The 16,613-nt window shown below is 40.4% G+C and overlaps 1 protein-coding gene across 1 annotated transcript in view; it reads left to right on the top strand.

The window, feature by feature from the left end:
• The first annotated feature begins 12,451 nt into the window (after positions 1-12,451).
• Positions 12,452-16,613, top strand: part of col14a1a (collagen, type XIV, alpha 1a) — a 107,073-nt gene continuing 102,911 nt past the window's right edge. The window contains exons 1-8 of the mRNA XM_034102195.2: positions 12,452-12,592; positions 12,798-12,917; positions 13,057-13,221; positions 13,403-13,567; positions 14,396-14,547; positions 15,448-15,577; positions 15,996-16,141; positions 16,290-16,419. Of these exons, the coding sequence (XP_033958086.2) occupies positions 12,535-12,592; positions 12,798-12,917; positions 13,057-13,221; positions 13,403-13,567; positions 14,396-14,547; positions 15,448-15,577; positions 15,996-16,141; positions 16,290-16,419 (1,066 nt within the window). The 5' untranslated portion in view covers positions 12,452-12,534. The remainder of the gene's footprint in view (positions 12,593-12,797; positions 12,918-13,056; positions 13,222-13,402; positions 13,568-14,395; positions 14,548-15,447; positions 15,578-15,995; positions 16,142-16,289; positions 16,420-16,613) is intronic.

Genomic DNA, 16,613 nt, shown 5'->3' with positions numbered 1-16,613 from the left:
TTTGAACATTTTAAAGTAAAATGCTTCAATCTGGTGCACTTTAAGCATAATTACTAGAGACTAGACCTAGGGGGTACAACTCCAAACACCCATATGAAAAAGATATAACATAGCCAATAACAAATACATGTAACGTATTTTATTTTTGTTGTTCATTCATATCTTATTTTACTATTTTATTTATGCATATTTTTTTATCTCTCCAGTTTAAAACGATATGTCTGGTTTACTGTCCTATAGTATACATTGGAATGATTTCAAACCTGTTTTATCCCAATAATTATAAAGGAGTGCCTTAGAAATATGTGTTTACATAAATTGTGATCAAAACGTTTGAGACCCACTGAGTGGTGAACTATCTAAGCACTCAGAGTCCTTTACCTCACTGAGCTGTAGTTATCAGTATCAGTCTGACTGGAGAGGACTCTCCTCCACATCATTGTAGAAACATCTTCTTCTTCCGTTAGAGCAGCTAGCACCAGATGCTAATAACAACAGCGCTGGTACCGGTGCACCCTCCCTTTCTCCCTCGCTCGCTCCCACGCTCACTCGCACTTTGGCTGTGAGCTGCGGGTGCCAGATAAGCCAACATCCCCCATTTTCATCACTTACAGCGCCCATCGTACAGGGCAAATGAAAAGTGTAACCGGGATGAAAAGGGTGTTACATTTACTTAATTATGAATGTTGTTACATCAAGGCCGAAAATTAGGATGAGCCCCAACGGTCAAAACATTTTTTTTTCTCCCAGAGCTGTAAGCGCAGCGCCTCCACAGATCTGGCGCCCTAGGCGAACATGGTTACGCTGTAGGAAGTGTCGGGACAACGCTACATTTCCCGCCCCGCCGCAGTCATACAGTAGGCTACAGAGAGCGGCGAGAAACATTTCCTCAGGCATTGGAAAGCGGAACCGAAATTCACATTTCTAAATGATGCCGTTGGAATCTAAATGTTGGAACCGGTTCTCGGTACCGAACCCTAGTCTCGTGTGGACGGACACGTTTCTTGAGCCGATTCCGTGTGGACGAAAGACTTTTTTGATATCGACTTCGGTTCGTTTTCGTCTCCGTGTGGACGGGGCCTTAGTTTACCTTTGAAACAAATACAATTGTAAGATGTTAACAATTGCACACTCATAGTTAATTTACTTGATTGTATTTGGCTTCACTTTAATAAAAGTCAGTTAACTAGATTAACATTGGATAAAAATCCTTGCCTTAGGTTTCGTACATAGAGCAATCAGAGCACAAGGCCAAAAGCATACACCAACAAGTAAAACAAATGTAGCAATGGAGGGAAAAAGGCTCTCCTCTCCTACTGTGCATTTTTCAATAAATATTACCTAATTGGATGTGAGCCAAGTGTTGCCTTCTTCACACTGAACCAGCGCACACACAGGCACACACTCAGAGTGAACCCCAGGGACAGACGTAGTTAAGTTGAACTGAAGGCCAATGAGATTCAGTTGACATTCACCACTCTGATAGTTAAAGAGACGGAAAGAGTCCTCTAGTATCCATCACATCTGCAGAGGGTGACAGACACACACCTGGAGAGCCAGGTTTTTATATTTATAGCCAACCCTAATTCCTAACATTATCATTTATTTTAGCTTTTGGAACACACACTGGATAGGTGTGTGTTCCATATTTATCACTTTGTTAATTCCCAGGTTTAACATTCATGTAGGCTACATCTCTCCATCTTTTTGTGCATGTGTGTGTGTGCATACCTGTATGACTGCCTGTGTTTGTTACTTTATTTATTGCCCTATTAGATTCAAGAATGACTGGTTATAGACTTCCTCTGTCGTTGTGGATTTTGCCCTGTATGTAATTACATTTCTGGCCTCTATTTACTCGGTGTGATGCTCAGTGGCTACACAGGATGTCAAAGGTTTGTGTCACTAGTCTGACAAATGGCCAGAGAGACTGAGTCAAGAGGCCAAAACCGATACCACAAATGAATGGAGTCAAATACAGTAAACACATGCAGCTCCTTCAAGAATATGCGGGCTACAAACTAACTGCTCTTTAAAGATCTTTTTAAAATTACATCACTTCTTTCCGTTTGAGAGCAAAACATCTGTCACGACCTGTCATGGCATAAAAGCATGACAGGTTCCAAGAAAATGTTAAATGTGATTCACAAATGATGTGAAAATGCACAGTTTCAATATGAGCTGATGTGTAGTGTGAAGGGCAAAGTAAGGGGAGCGTTAAAGAGAGTATTTAAAGAGAAAGTATAAAAATAAACCCAAATGAAAAGTGAGGCGTCAAAGAGTGAACCCAGGTAAATGTCCTCTAGAGAGGGACATTTTGCACACTTTTTCCATTATCTCAAGTTGGGGTCTACATTTTAGTTTTGGACAATTTCCAGCGGCTGAATTGTTCCTGTTGCGAGGAACTTCAGAAATATTATCCTCACACACGTTGGATGTGTGTTCAGAGACTTTGGAGGAGATCAGCCATTGCTCACTTGGACGTGTGTGTGTGTGTGTGTGTGTGTGTGTGTGTGTGTGTGTGTGTGTGTGTGTGTGTGTGTGTGTGTGTGTGTGTGTGTGTGTGTGTGTGTGTGTGTGTGTGTGTGTGTGTGTGTGTGTGTGTGTGTGTGTGTGTGTGTGTGTGTGTGTGTGTGTGTGTGTGTGTGTGTGTGTGTGTGTGTGTGTGTGTGTGTGTGTGTGTGTGTGTGTGTGTGTGTGTGGTCTCTTTGCTAGCCAGACTTCTGTCTTTGTCCTCGATTAAGTGAGCGGGTGTCATGGCTGAGTTGAGCTAATTGTATGACAGTGGTTAACAAGTACATGTGTGGTTGTGCTAATGGCGTTTCAGTCATTAGTGGCAAGGACTTCTTAAGTGCAGGGGTTAATTTGAATAATTAGCGCCCACTTCCTTCCTCTCTTTTCCGCCTGCGATGGCTTTTCTCCTCTCTTGCTTCATGGTCACAAGAATAAGTTATATCACACTGTACAATTCTTTGGCTGGGGTACAAGCAATGGCAGTTACTAGGTTTTTACGCAGAAACAAGCCCACTGCACAACTAGAATGAACCAAAATGAACAATGTGTTTATGGAAGAGAACATTTTTATTTAACCTTCACATTACAAACTGTACATTAACTGAAGTTGGATAAGGTTATTATTGTCAACAATGCCTGAACGCAACACCTTTATATCTGATACGTGTAATTAGATGCGACACAGCAAAGTATTTCCTGAATAATTTTTCAGAATTTCTCACATTCAAGCCCTGTCCTACCTGTAGTGCCACAATTTATATTTTCTAGAGAAATGTCCCAACAACTTCTGCATTTGAACAAATATTTATGGCGCTCAAAGGATGAATCTAATTAACTTTTTTTATCCACAGACTGTTTTTCCAGAAGCATAACAAGGTTAACATTTGTGGTTTTGAGGGAAATAGGTTAAAAACTCTTGATCTAAATGAATTTATGACTAAATATACTTTACCTATACTTTACCTGACTTTAGGACTAAATATACTTTACTTACCTTCTGTTCTGCTTGTATGTCTCTCTGCTCTCTCCCTCCTCAATCCCCCCTAATGCATTGAGCTCCTGTTCCTTCATCCTGTCTCTTTTGTATCTCTCTACGTTGTTTTACTGCCCTACCTTTCTTAACTTGTATTGTTCCCCTAAGCTCTCTTTCCTATCTTATCATTCCTCCTTTTAGCCGATCTTCCAACTCTTGTGATCCCAATTGACACTTTTTGGTTAAAATTACGTTTTTTTTACGGAAACTTGAAGTGTTTTAAAGGTTAAAGAGGCCCATTCATTGCTCAGAAGATCATGGTTTTAAAACTAATATTGTATTTTGTGAGATAGTTCCAAACCATAGCTCTTTTTTGTAAACATTTCCATGATTTTGGCTCTTAGTAATAAGTTGAGCTGCAGTAAATCCTTCTTTCAGTGTCCTGACTCCGCCACAGAAGTTGCTTGAGTTAATGATTATATACATTTGTCAAAAATAATAGTTGCCTGTCCTTGACTTAAACTAAATAGAAACAGGGGGTGGGCTGGCAGGCAAACTGTCCCTCCTGAGGAATTAATAAGTAAGCCAGCATGGTATTAAATGTGTCACAAAAAAGCCTGCTTTGACAGCCACACCCATCTTTAAAGTTCTTACAAAGTATGCATGGAGCTAAAAAATAACCAGACATGATAAGAGGGACTTTCGTGATAGAAACCCACACAGTTGCTGTGTGTGTGTGTGTGTGTGTGTGTGTGTGTGTGTGTGTGTGTGTGTGTGTGTGTGTGTGTGTGTGTGTGTGTGTGTGTGTGTGTGTGTGTGTGTGTGTGTGTGTGTGTGTGTGTGTGTGTGTGGGTGTGTGTGTGTGTGTGTGTGTGTGTGTGTGTGTGTGTGTGTGTGTGTGTGTGTGTGTGTGTGTGTGTGTGTGTGTGTGTGTGTGTGTGGACAAGGAGGTTAGAGGAAGACAAACGGTGACAAACAGAGGTAGTGAGAGACAGGTTATAGACCATGTTTCTTTTCAGCATATACACGGTTTGTTCACTCGGAGCGTCTTTGCATTCAGTGAAGTGTAACAGAACAAGACAATATTAAAGATCAGAAGGCCAAGCAAGGAACGGTCTCTAGTGAAACGACACGAATCTCCTAAAAACAGCTGTCGGATTACACCTTAGAATCCACTGCATCACACTCCTTACACAAAAAGACACACTGTCACACACTCACAAAGCCCACTGGTCTCAAGGATGAATATGAATGTTGTTTGTGCCTGGCTGAGTTTGTCTGAGTCGCTGTGAGGGCCACTGAGCAAATGACAGGTGTATCAATCAGCTGCCTGTGTCTTGATTGAATAAACCAGCCAACAAAACTAACAAAGTCTTGTTTTGTGAGCTTTCTTTTAGCAGGCTATCAGCTGTGTTCATGCTCAAGTTTTTTTATGACATCGAGATGATCGCTTGTATTATTTTTTTCAACCCTTGCACCTGCTGTGTCTACATTTCTTAGAAAACATGTGTTTTCAAGCAATAAACTGTAGTCAGATATTCACTTAAGTGGTGTTTTTTTAATTGTTTTTTTTTTACCAATGCCACAGTTCAAAAACAATCTTAGCTTGTGGTTCTTTCAGTAGATCTGCTGAAGCCTTTTTCATCTCATGTGAAATTAATTGTAGATGTGTACATTTCCATCTTCTCTTTTTCTAGGGTCACATGTTGAACATTGAAGTTTATACTGGCCTTGGGAAAGAGATCTAAAAAAAACAACGGGTCTCACCTTTCACCAACTGAAGGTCCATTGAGTAGCTGCTTTAGAGTGTTGGATCATAACATGATCTTTATCTGCAGTTATACAAACTTAATTATAATTATTCAGACTTATTGTAATTTCATGAAGGCAGGAGGTAATGCTATTTCTTTAAGGAAGAATCAGACTTAAAAGTAAAGAAATCCAAGAGTCCAAGCTTTATGTTTTTTAAATGAATTTCTCACTATTGTATTTGAAATGTAAGGATTAAAAAAACACTTTGGCTCTAGGCAGATTGTGGGTTTCAGATGTCTTTGATTTTCTTTTAGCTAGACATTCTTTACATTTGCAGGCACAGAACCTGAAATAAATATATAATCTTCTGGGGGTATACAATTACAACAAATATTGTCTCTGGTCCATATGGTTAAACAATTGTACATATGTAAGGAAACCTTCTAGCGAGATCAGTTTTTCACTTCATTGTGTCTGTCTGTTTAAATGCTATCCACGGTTTCATCTCAGTTTGGCAGAGCCCACCTACACATGAGCAGATAAGGTGGAAAGGACCAGACTGCATTGATTTAAAGTGGACATCTTCTCTAGAAAACACAGGAAATTGTTTATATTGAAACATTTGGGTCGCCGTAATAAACAGCAGACAGGAGATCTTATTACTATTCATCCCGTAGTGATATATTGGGAAAACATTTGACAGGGGAGAGAGACCATAGAAGAGGTAGCTCGCCCACTGTGTGTTAAAACATCCATTTCACTGAAGTGTATTTTAATACTCAGTGGATTGATACCTCAAAATCAAACAAATTAACTTGTGTTAAACTGCTTGGGAATAAATGTCCAATTATTTGTGTTATAAATCAGCCTCATCTTGGAGGTGAAGTGCTCTTGTATAAAGCAGGTTTGTGCAGTAATCAAACCTTTGCAAAGTGAATAAAGGGAATCTTCTCACTAATGTGGGGACTGTCGCTGCTACTGTCCATCCATCTGCATGCCTGTCAGTGTTCTCAATGTTAATTCCAGACACTGAAACACAATCACAGTGGCGAGGGAAATAAAACCTAACTAGAGATAGATTGAAATGACAGCACACTCTGTCTGATCCCTGGCTAAATGGAGGTCAGCAATAACTCAAGGCTGGCTGGGAAGAGCTCCTGTTAATGAGAACGGAGAGAGGGAGGAGGGAGAGGAAGGAAAAGTTTGCTAAACTAAATAAGTGTTTGAAGATGTGCTCTGTATTTATTTGTTTGGGGATTGCGCATACATTACATTACTCTCCCAACTATATCCATATGTCTGAGTGTGTGTGTGTGTGTGTGTGTGTGTGTGTGTGTGTGTGTGTGTGTGTGTGTCTTCCAAAGTAAGAGATGACAAAGCTGTTTGCATTCTGGCCTGTATTCTAACGTTTTATGTGTCAGTGTGTGTACTGCTGCAAGTTTTACTACTCCTAACTAAGACATATCTTTTTCTATATAATGTATTTGTATTATCTCCCAGTTGTGTTCTCTGTCTCTGTCCCTGCATGTCTGTCTTTGCTCAAATAGGAGTTGCAGCCAGATTTAACAGTGGCAGCCATTGTTGCGCTCACATTTGTAATACTCATTTTTCCACATCCACACAAGTTAATGCAATTGTCTCGGAGTCACTTTTCCCCCACAGCACTGCAGCCTACTGTGGACTGTAGTGGTAACATGTGCTCCCTCTCTCATGGACCCCAGGTGGACATTCTGTCTAATCACACGCTGGCATGCCAGTTATTATGGCTGCTTGTCCAATTGTATACTCGCATACAAATTGTTTCAGGGATGGCAGTGTCTTTTCTAATCACTTGTTTCTATGCAAATAAGGTTCAGATGTAGTTCAGCAACCTCATGGTTCACAATCAGTGAATATAGAGACATCCTTCCTCACAAATCTGTTTGAGTGACACTGGTAGGCCAAAGTACTAGCTCACCACGTGGCTTTTGTGCCTGTTCATGTAACCCATTCAAATTACAATCATTTCAGCACCATTCATATTAATAGATAACTTCGTCCTGGTCTTTGCTGAGAAAGTCTGTCCTTCAGTGCTCTAGGGTCACGTGTGAGCGTTTCTCAATAGTCCTTTTTTCTAGATGATTTTGTGACTTCTCTCTAAGCCATGTATCAGCGAAGCAAAGATGTAAATCAAATAATTTTACGGGCCAATGTATAAATCAATAAATATCAATAAATGTTACAACTCCTCAAGACCCAGGCCAAGTTCCACCTGTTGATTAAAGTGAGGATGTTAAAACTGAATCTAGCAACAACCCACGCTAAGGTTCACAAGGTGGACTGACCTTTGGTATTTCCTATTTATTTGAACTGTTTAACTGAAATAAATAACGTATTGGTTTTTTACATGATATTGTATTTGGCTGACGCGTTCATCCAAAGCGACTTACAATTCTGATTTAAGTATCCAAAGCACACTTCGACGTTTTGGCTGCTGGGATCCATCCATTTTTTAACAATGTTTGAAAAATTGGCTTTCGAACATTATCACTTTATTTTATTTCCATGGTGAAACCTGCTCTAACGTGGTATGAAAGTGGAAATACTTGGTTTCTTTTGTGAAAACCAAGATGTCATTTTGGTTGACTGAAAAGAGGGTTTCAGCAGCAACATCTGGCTGAGGTGTAGAGAGAAGAGAACTAGCCAAGCTCTACTGCAGTAGTATTTCTGCCATCTATGACGTTAGAAACCATCAGCGGACAGTGTAACTAAAATGGTTGTTAAATTTAAGACAGATATTGAGGTTTGGCAGATTCCCCACATTACATACACTTTTTAACTTGTATCTTCATCCAAGAATCACATCTAACCTTAATTGTGACATCCCTACTATTAAAGGGGCCACACACACACACACACACACACACACACACACACACACACACACACACAGACAGACACANACACACACACACACACACACACACACACACACACACACACACACACACACACACACACACACACACACACACACACACACACACACACCATGTATACATCACTTCAGGGGACATTACATTGACTTACATGCATGTCCTGGAGACTTATCCTAACCTTAACCAACACCTGCCTAACCCTTACCCTAAACCTAACCAAGTCTTCACCCTAAAATTAATGATTCCCCTTATGGGGACCTCCAATTTGTCCCCATAAGGGAGGCGAGTCCCCACACGTGACTGTGTAAACAGATTTAGGTCCCCACAAGTATAGTAATGCTAGGACACACACACACACTCACACACACTCACACTCACACACTAGTAGTGACTGACATGTCTTGTGCTCTGCGGTGGCAGTTTGTTTTGTTATCGGAGTGTTTGAGAAAGGTTTCTGTGCCCAACAAAGCCTGACTCTTATTGGATAGCCGCAGATGGACTGAGTGAGTTAGAGTTTTGGAGAGACCCAGAGAACAACAGGAGTAACCGTAGACTCCTACAAAGGAAAGACTTGGCACCACAGAATGTGTCAATATATTTGCGGTATTTCACCAAACCCAAACACGGCATTTTTCTCTCTCACCAGTTTTCTTTCTTCCTGCTTCACTTTCTTTCTTTCACACTTTGTTATCCCTCATGTGCGCACAGACACCTTTCTGTACTGTTCCCCAGTCACTGCACTTTGACCTGCAGTGAAGGCGTTAGACGGAAAGAGAAGAGGCAGGATAGAGATGATGAGGAGAAGAAGAAAGGCAGATGGGGCTTAGAAGGAGCGTAGGGACCTTTGACAATCCCACTATTGTCTTGCTCTCAGACAGAGAGCAGAGAAGAGAAGAATTCCATGGCAACTTCAGTACTAAGATATTTAAAGTATTCTTTCTGACATTGTTTGGAGGGGAAACACCATTGTCTGTGGAACACCATGTCTCCACAACCCGTATTCTTCTATGTGTCTGTTTAACAGATATCTGCAACATGATGGTCAGCATGTCGTTGTGTCCCTGGGCAAGACACTTCACCCCAAATTGCTCCTGTGGGGATTGTCCACAGTATTGAGTATATAAGTCGCTTTGGATAAAAGCGTCTAACAAGTAACATGCCATGTAATGTAAAGTCCTGCATTCAAATGTATTAAAGTTTTGCAGAGACTTCCTTTTATCCATCCTGTTTGTTGACTGATGGAAAAATGCTGAATAATGTAAGGCATACACCAATATAAAATCACACAACCTGGGCAGAATGAAATAACAATAAAACTGTGATTCAGAGTTTTGTGTTTACTAAGAAAGATTATGTAGCGTTGGCAATTATGGAAATTGTTTCTGAAAGTATAAAAGAATGATTTTGTGGAAGAGCGACTCTTGAATAAACCAAACGGACTGTTTACAGACATCAGCAGGGATAATGTGAGCAGAGGGGCAACCTTGATTATTATCATATGTAAAACACCAGTGTTGTGTCTAGTTGAAGGACAGTCTCACCACTCTGCAACAATAGAGCAGAGAATGGCCAGCGCGCTGTAATTAGCTGTAATTGCGACCCTCTAATCCTCTGTTTAACATCTCCTCTGTTTGCTTTGACCCTTTCTTTTTACCCACCGTGTCAACCGCAGTTACTATACATACTTACACCCTCTGAATGTGTACCACTTTAAATCATAGCTCCTCAGCTTATGTATTGCTTATAAAGAAGCCTTCCTGGTGCTCAGTCATGGTTCTCCTTTATATTTTGTGACCTTAGAGCTTCTTTAAAGGCCATGCTTGTTTGTTTTGTAAGAAAGATAACTTTACAAATGATCATCTTTTCGCTTTCAGCCTTTTGCCATTTTGCTGAAACTCTCAAACTAAGCTATAACTTCCCTTCTCCTTTTATTGGGATGTTTGATTAATACAAAAACCAAAACCTTCTACAATGTAAGGGCATCGTATTCAGTAAGTTGTTAACAAAATTACTCCTGATCTTTTAGGATATATATATATATATATATATATATATAAAAGAAATAAGATTGGTTATTATAAGAATAGCCTCAGTCTTTAAGGCATCTGCAAATCAAAGATTGTCCTCAGCTATCTCTTGACCTTGTTGTCTTCACTTCTCTCCGTCTGCCGTCTGCAGCAGATGGATGGTTTGAACTGCCAGACAGAAGCAGGCCTCAGACAGAAGGCTCTGTCTGGAAAATCACTTCTTGAAACAAATTCCTGTATGGCGTAACGTTACACAATGTGTCTTTTATAGCTTTCAATCTTAAGATAGTGTTAGCCTGACATGATCGCACAAGCAGTACAGTAAAAGTCACATACATTTTGCAGTGTTGCGGTTTCACTGTTTGTGCTAGTACTTGTGATCCATAAAATACCCATAACACCGAGGAGGAAATGTCTTCCTCTTGCAACCAAATAGCAACTATACCCTTTTTATTTGGAACTATTTTACAGTTGATAGTTAAAAGGGAAGACATTAGTAACACAAGTGATTCAAAGGTTTTGTCAGTTTGGATGGATTTTCACTCCACTCTTTATATTTTAAACATACTTTTGTGAGCAACATTTCAAAGTAATAACTCTCATTTCTTAAGGTCAGCACTCTCTTTTATCGCCTCTCTCCATTTAAACACAACTGTTTAACCTGATCAGCATATTCTGGATGATCCACTATTACTTTTGTTGGCAGGTGAAAAATGAATGAAGTAACTGGATACACTTTTAGGGTTTCATACAGAGTACATAAGTAAGCCGTTATGGAACTATGATAAATGAGCTAATAAAAGGGTTTGTGCCTGTGTGTTCCTGCTTTCACATCTATCCTCAATATTACACGTGGAAGCTTCCTCGCATTCATACATACATACATACATACATACATAGTATACATACATACATACATACCTACATACATACATACATACATACATACATACATACATACATACATACATACATACATACATACATACAGTGGGGCAAAAAAGTATTTAGTCAGCCACCAATTGTGCAAGTTCTCCCACTTAAAAAGCTCAACTATGAGAGACAAAATGAGAAAAAAAAATCCAGAAGATCACATTGTCTGATTTTTAAAGAATTTATTTGCAAATTATGGTGGAAAATAAGTATTTGGTCAATAACAAAAGTTCATCTCAATACTTTGTTATATACCCTTTGTTGGCAATGACAGAGGTCAAACGTTTTCTCTAAGTCTTCACAAGGTTTTCACACACTGTTGCTGGTATTTTGGCCCATTCCTCCATGCAGATCTCCTCTAGAGCAGTGATGTTTTGGGGCTGTCGCTGGGAAACACAGACTTTCAACTCCCTCCAAAGATTTTCTATGGGGTTGAGATCTGGAGACTGGCTAGGACACTCCAGGACCTTGAAATGCTTCTTACGAAGCCACTCCTTCGTTGCCCGGGCGGTGTGTTTGAGATCATTGTCATGCTGAAAGACCCAGCCACGTTTCATCTTCAATGCCCTTGCTGATGGAAGGAGGTTGTCACTCAAAATCTCACGATACACGGCCCCATTCATTCTTTCCTTTACACTGATCAGTCGTCCTGGTCCCTTTGCAGAAGAACAGCCCCAAAGCATGATGTATTGTATTGTATTGAGATGAACTTTTGTTATTGACCAAATACTTATTTTCTACCATCATTTGCAAATAAATTCTTTAAAGATCAGACAATGTGATTTTCTGGATTTTTGTCTCTCATAGTTGAGGTATACCTAGGATGAAAATGACAGACCTCTCTCATCTTTTTAAGACTTGCACAATTGGTGGCTGACTAAATACTTTTTTGCCCCACTGTACATACCGTTTCCCTGTAAAACTATTTAAAATGAATGAATGTTTATTTTTAACAACTTATGTAAAGACTCATTTCAGAAGAGGACATAAGGGGAGATCCTGGGAAAACACACCATAGATTTTGAAGAAGGCTCTCTAGACGGCAGCTGAATAATGTTCACATTCACGTTTTTATTAGTTTCAAAGCAAATGCTCTGTGTGTATTTAAGGTTCTTTTTCAGCATTTGTTCTTGTTCAATAAAGACACCCTGAAACCTGCTGATTCAGCATTTGCCTTTATTGTGTTTTCTGAGTTTTGGCTGTGAAACCTGCACATCATAAGTAAAAAACAAACAAATTGAATTGTCTTTTCATTCACAGATAAGTACATTTCTCTGTCTGTTTGTCTCATGTGATTCTGTCTTCTTTCCTTCTTGTAGTTGATCAGTTTGTGTGCCACACTGAGGCCGTTGCAGACATCATAATCCTAGTGGACGGCTCCTGGAGTATCGGTCGGCTTAACTTCCGGCTGGTCCGCATGTTCTTGGAGAATCTGGTCAATGCCTTTGATGTTGGCATTGATAAAACAAGGATAGGTGGGTCCCTGCTACTTTCCCTCCTGAACAGATGGGTACACCATGGGACCAATATGTTCTTCTGATGTTTGTGTCAGTGTTTTATTGCTCTATACAGATTAACCCTAATATTTGACATTCACAATCAGTTTGATTATCATTGTTTGGTGTTCAACTTTGAAGAATTGAATGAGTCGCTGTAATATAATTCTGTGTGTGATTGCAGGTCTGGCTCAGTACAGTGGGGATCCCAGGATAGAGTGGCATCTCAATGCTTTCTACACAAAAGATGCCGTCCTTGATGCCGTTAAGAACCTGCCGTACAAGGGAGGAAATACTCTCACAGGTGCTGGATCTTACTGATACTATTAGTTATTATTATGCTATTAATAAGTGTTCAGTTTGTTAGGAAGTTAAAAACCTAAGTTTGTTGTGATATCCTGTTTATTCATCCCTCTTCTATGCCTCCCTCTTTCTCTTGCCAGCCCTTGCGTTGACCTATATTTTGGAGAACAGCTTCAAGCCCGAGTCTGGCTCCCGTGTGGGTGTACCTAAAATCGGGATCCTCATTACAGACGGGAAGTCCCAGGATGATGTCATACCTCCGGCAGAGAGCCTGCGAAATGCTGGGGTTGAGCTGTTTGCCATTGGTGAGGGAGGAAACAAACACACACAAAGATAATGAATCTTAGTAATAGTCACATTGTTAAAAGAGTTAAAACTCTTTGTCACTTTGAATCTCCATCCTTTTTCTTTGAACTGATCTTAGTACCTCACCGTCTGGCATCTCTAAATGTGATGAGAGTCATACATTTGATTTTCCTTTCCCAGGTGTTAAGAATGCTGATGAGAATGAGCTGCACTCCATCGCCTCAGAGCCAGGCGAATCTCACGTCTACAACGTGGCCGATTTCAACGTCATGAGCTCCATCGTAGGGGCTCTGACCAAGACTGTGTGTGAACAAGTGGAGCAGCAAGACAAGGACATTAAACAGAGTAAGGGCTGGGTGATACAAGAGAGGAAGCTGCTCGTGTTGTCTGACCACGTTGGAAATCAAAAGAGATAATAGTTGTTCCAAACTGAATCTCTAAGTCATTCATAGTGTTGCACAAGGTTGTTCGCTTGAAAAGAGGCAGACATAGTTGTGTAAGTCAATAAAGTTCAAATTGTGGCTCCTTTCTCACCTTCACACAGAGATGCATTTTTGTGCTGATACTTAGTATAATAACAGTAAGCGCATGCAAGCGAGAGATATCACTTGCAGCTCTTCAAATTATACGAGGCATATTAAGATTAAGTTAAGGTAAAGTGGGTTTTTTAACAGTCGAGTAAACTATTTGCGAGTGTAATCACTTTGGCTCTTCCTAATGCTCTTGCATGACTGGATTATAAAATGTCACTTTGAAATCACGAGCCTTGCAGCAGCTATAGTTGTGTAGTGGGTTTATAAGAAGTGCGAACCAAGTCCTGGATATTTAAATAGAGCTTGAGTGGCTAGTGATTGGGCTACTTAATGCAAAGTGTTATCGGTTATATGTGTTTTTTTTTTAGAGATCTTTCTCTTTCTCCATCTTTCCCACTCTTTTCCCCCAAAATTATAATTTCTATAAAAATAAAGATGCAGGATGGATATCTTTTTTTTTATATAGAAACCATTAATCAAGTCTTATGTGTTTTGATGATATTCCAACACAATCTCCTTTACTCAAATTCTCAACGCATGTGAGTTTTTCTACCTAAAAGTCCCTTACTGGGAGTAATTATTTATAATCGTATGCAATCTGTTTCTTATCCCTCACATTTCCTCTTCTTTATTTGTTCAGAACAGATACCAGAGACGACAGGAGCCCCACTTGAGCTGGTGACATCAGAAGTCACGGCCCGGACTTTTAGGGTCTCATGGAGCCATGCCCCCGGAAACGTAGAGAAATACAGAGTGGTTTATTACCCTGCTAGCGGAGGAGAACCACAGGAGGTACATACTGTGTTTTATTTTAATAAGGACACACATATACTTACTTCTTCTAAATTGATGCAATTTAAATTAGGAGCTCATGGAGTAAGCAATCACTACAAACAAATATATGACTAAGTAAAAATAAGAAATATCCATATCATTGCAAGCCCACATTGTAGTTCACTGCTGTCTAAAAATATACACACGTAGAAACATAAGTAAGATCTAAATTACACTGAGGTGAAGAGACTCAAGAGTGGTACAGAGAGGGGGGGTTTAGGCCGGGGTATGCTCTGTTTTTAATCAATGTTACTGCACCAGTGGGAGTTGCTGTATCTTGGGTCTTCTGGCAAAGGTATGAATTAAGCTCAGTTCTTCCCTGGGACGCTTGTGGCATTATTCATCCGTACCTTTCGCTCCCCTCCTTCCAATCACAACTCATCTAAACATCCCTGCAAGGGAAGAAGGCTAACCAGAAAAAGTATACTCCGGCTGATAGAGGCACCTGCTTGATTTTTCCAGAACATTTGACCACAGAAACCATTAAATCTTTCGCTTAGCTGGTTTTACGGGGACCAGATGTTATGTGAGGAGACCTTTCCAGCTGGCTCAGCCCGGCCCTAATCTCAGCCCGGCCCTAATCTCTATCACAACTGTTATCCGTACAGTTTAGAATGAAAAATATTATTTAGCTTTAGACGTTTTGGCTTTATCCTGTTTAATAAATCAATTGTGTTTCCTTTCTTTTCCCATTTTATCCCAAACTCTCTTTCCTCCCCTCCGTTTGTCATTTTTCATCCTCTGGCATTTGTTGCACCCTTTTCCCCTTTCCCTTAACCATCTCTGCACCCCATCCCTCTTTTCTGTGCCTTCCTTTCACCGCACACCCTACCCCCACTCACTCTTCCTGGATCTCAGGCGGTAGTGGACGGCAGTGAGACTTCAGTGGTGTTGCAGCATCTCAGCTCTGTCACTGAGTACCAGCTGGCTGTGTTTGCTGTGTATGCAAACGAGGCAAGTGAAGCTCTCAGAGGATCAGAAACAACCCGTAAGTTTATTTTAACACATAAACACACAATTGCAGAAATTAACTTACAAAACACTATGGCTTCAGTCAACATCTGAAATCATAAGTTTGTAATGATGGATTCAAAGTCTGACAGCCTTGGAAGACAGACATATGGAAAACGATGCCCTCATGACAGCAGGCCAATCCAAAAGTTTTTAATTAGGATCTACTAAACTAAATAGACTTGGTTCATTACTATGTTTCCTCCTTGATTGAACTGTGCTGTTGTGTGTGTGTGTGTGTGTGTGTGTGTGTGTGTGTGTGTGTGTGTGTGTGTGTGTGTGTGTGTGTGTGTGTGTGTGTGTGTGTGTGCGTGTGTGTGTGTGTGTGTGGGTGTGTGTGTGTGTGTGTGTGTGTGTGTGTGTGTGTGTGTGTGTGTGTGTGTGTGTGTGTGTAGTAGCCCTTCCCTCAGTGACGGTCCTCCAGCTGTTCGATGTGACTCACAGCAGCATGAAAGCAAGATGGGACGGTGTGGATGGAGTCTCTGGCTATGTGCTGCTGTACGCACCGCTCAGAGATGATGGAGACTTTACAGACAAGGAGGTAGTGAAACAAAGAAACACACAGAATAATACAAAAATAAAATATATATTGAACAGAGAAACACAATTGATAATTTTAAACAGAAACGTGGCAGCTGAGCGTCTTTTTTAATCCTGTAACGTGTATATATGTGTGTCTTGGTTCCTAGGAAAAATTATCGGATGCAGTGACAGAGCTGGAGCTGGATGGGTTGAACCCCAGCACTGAATACACCGTTACTCTTTACGCCATGTTTGGGGACGAGGCCAGTGACCCTATTACAATCCAAAGAACTACATGTGAGTAGTGCACATGCACACATATACACTTTTTTACTCCTGTCCTCATGAGCGCTCTTATTCTGAACCTTTATCATTAAGCCTAAAAATTGCTCAATTTTCAACCATATCCTCACTTTGTCTACAACTCAAACTAGATCTAACAGTCTGGTTTCAAGGCAGGCCAATCCACAGAAACTGCTCTCATTGCTGTC

This window comes from Pseudochaenichthys georgianus, chromosome 16, assembly GCF_902827115.2.
Source record: "Pseudochaenichthys georgianus chromosome 16, fPseGeo1.2, whole genome shotgun sequence".
Taxonomy (NCBI): domain Eukaryota; kingdom Metazoa; phylum Chordata; class Actinopteri; order Perciformes; family Channichthyidae; genus Pseudochaenichthys; species Pseudochaenichthys georgianus.
Note: the sequence above shows the minus strand (reverse complement) of the source record. Positions and strands in the feature narration are given on the sequence as shown.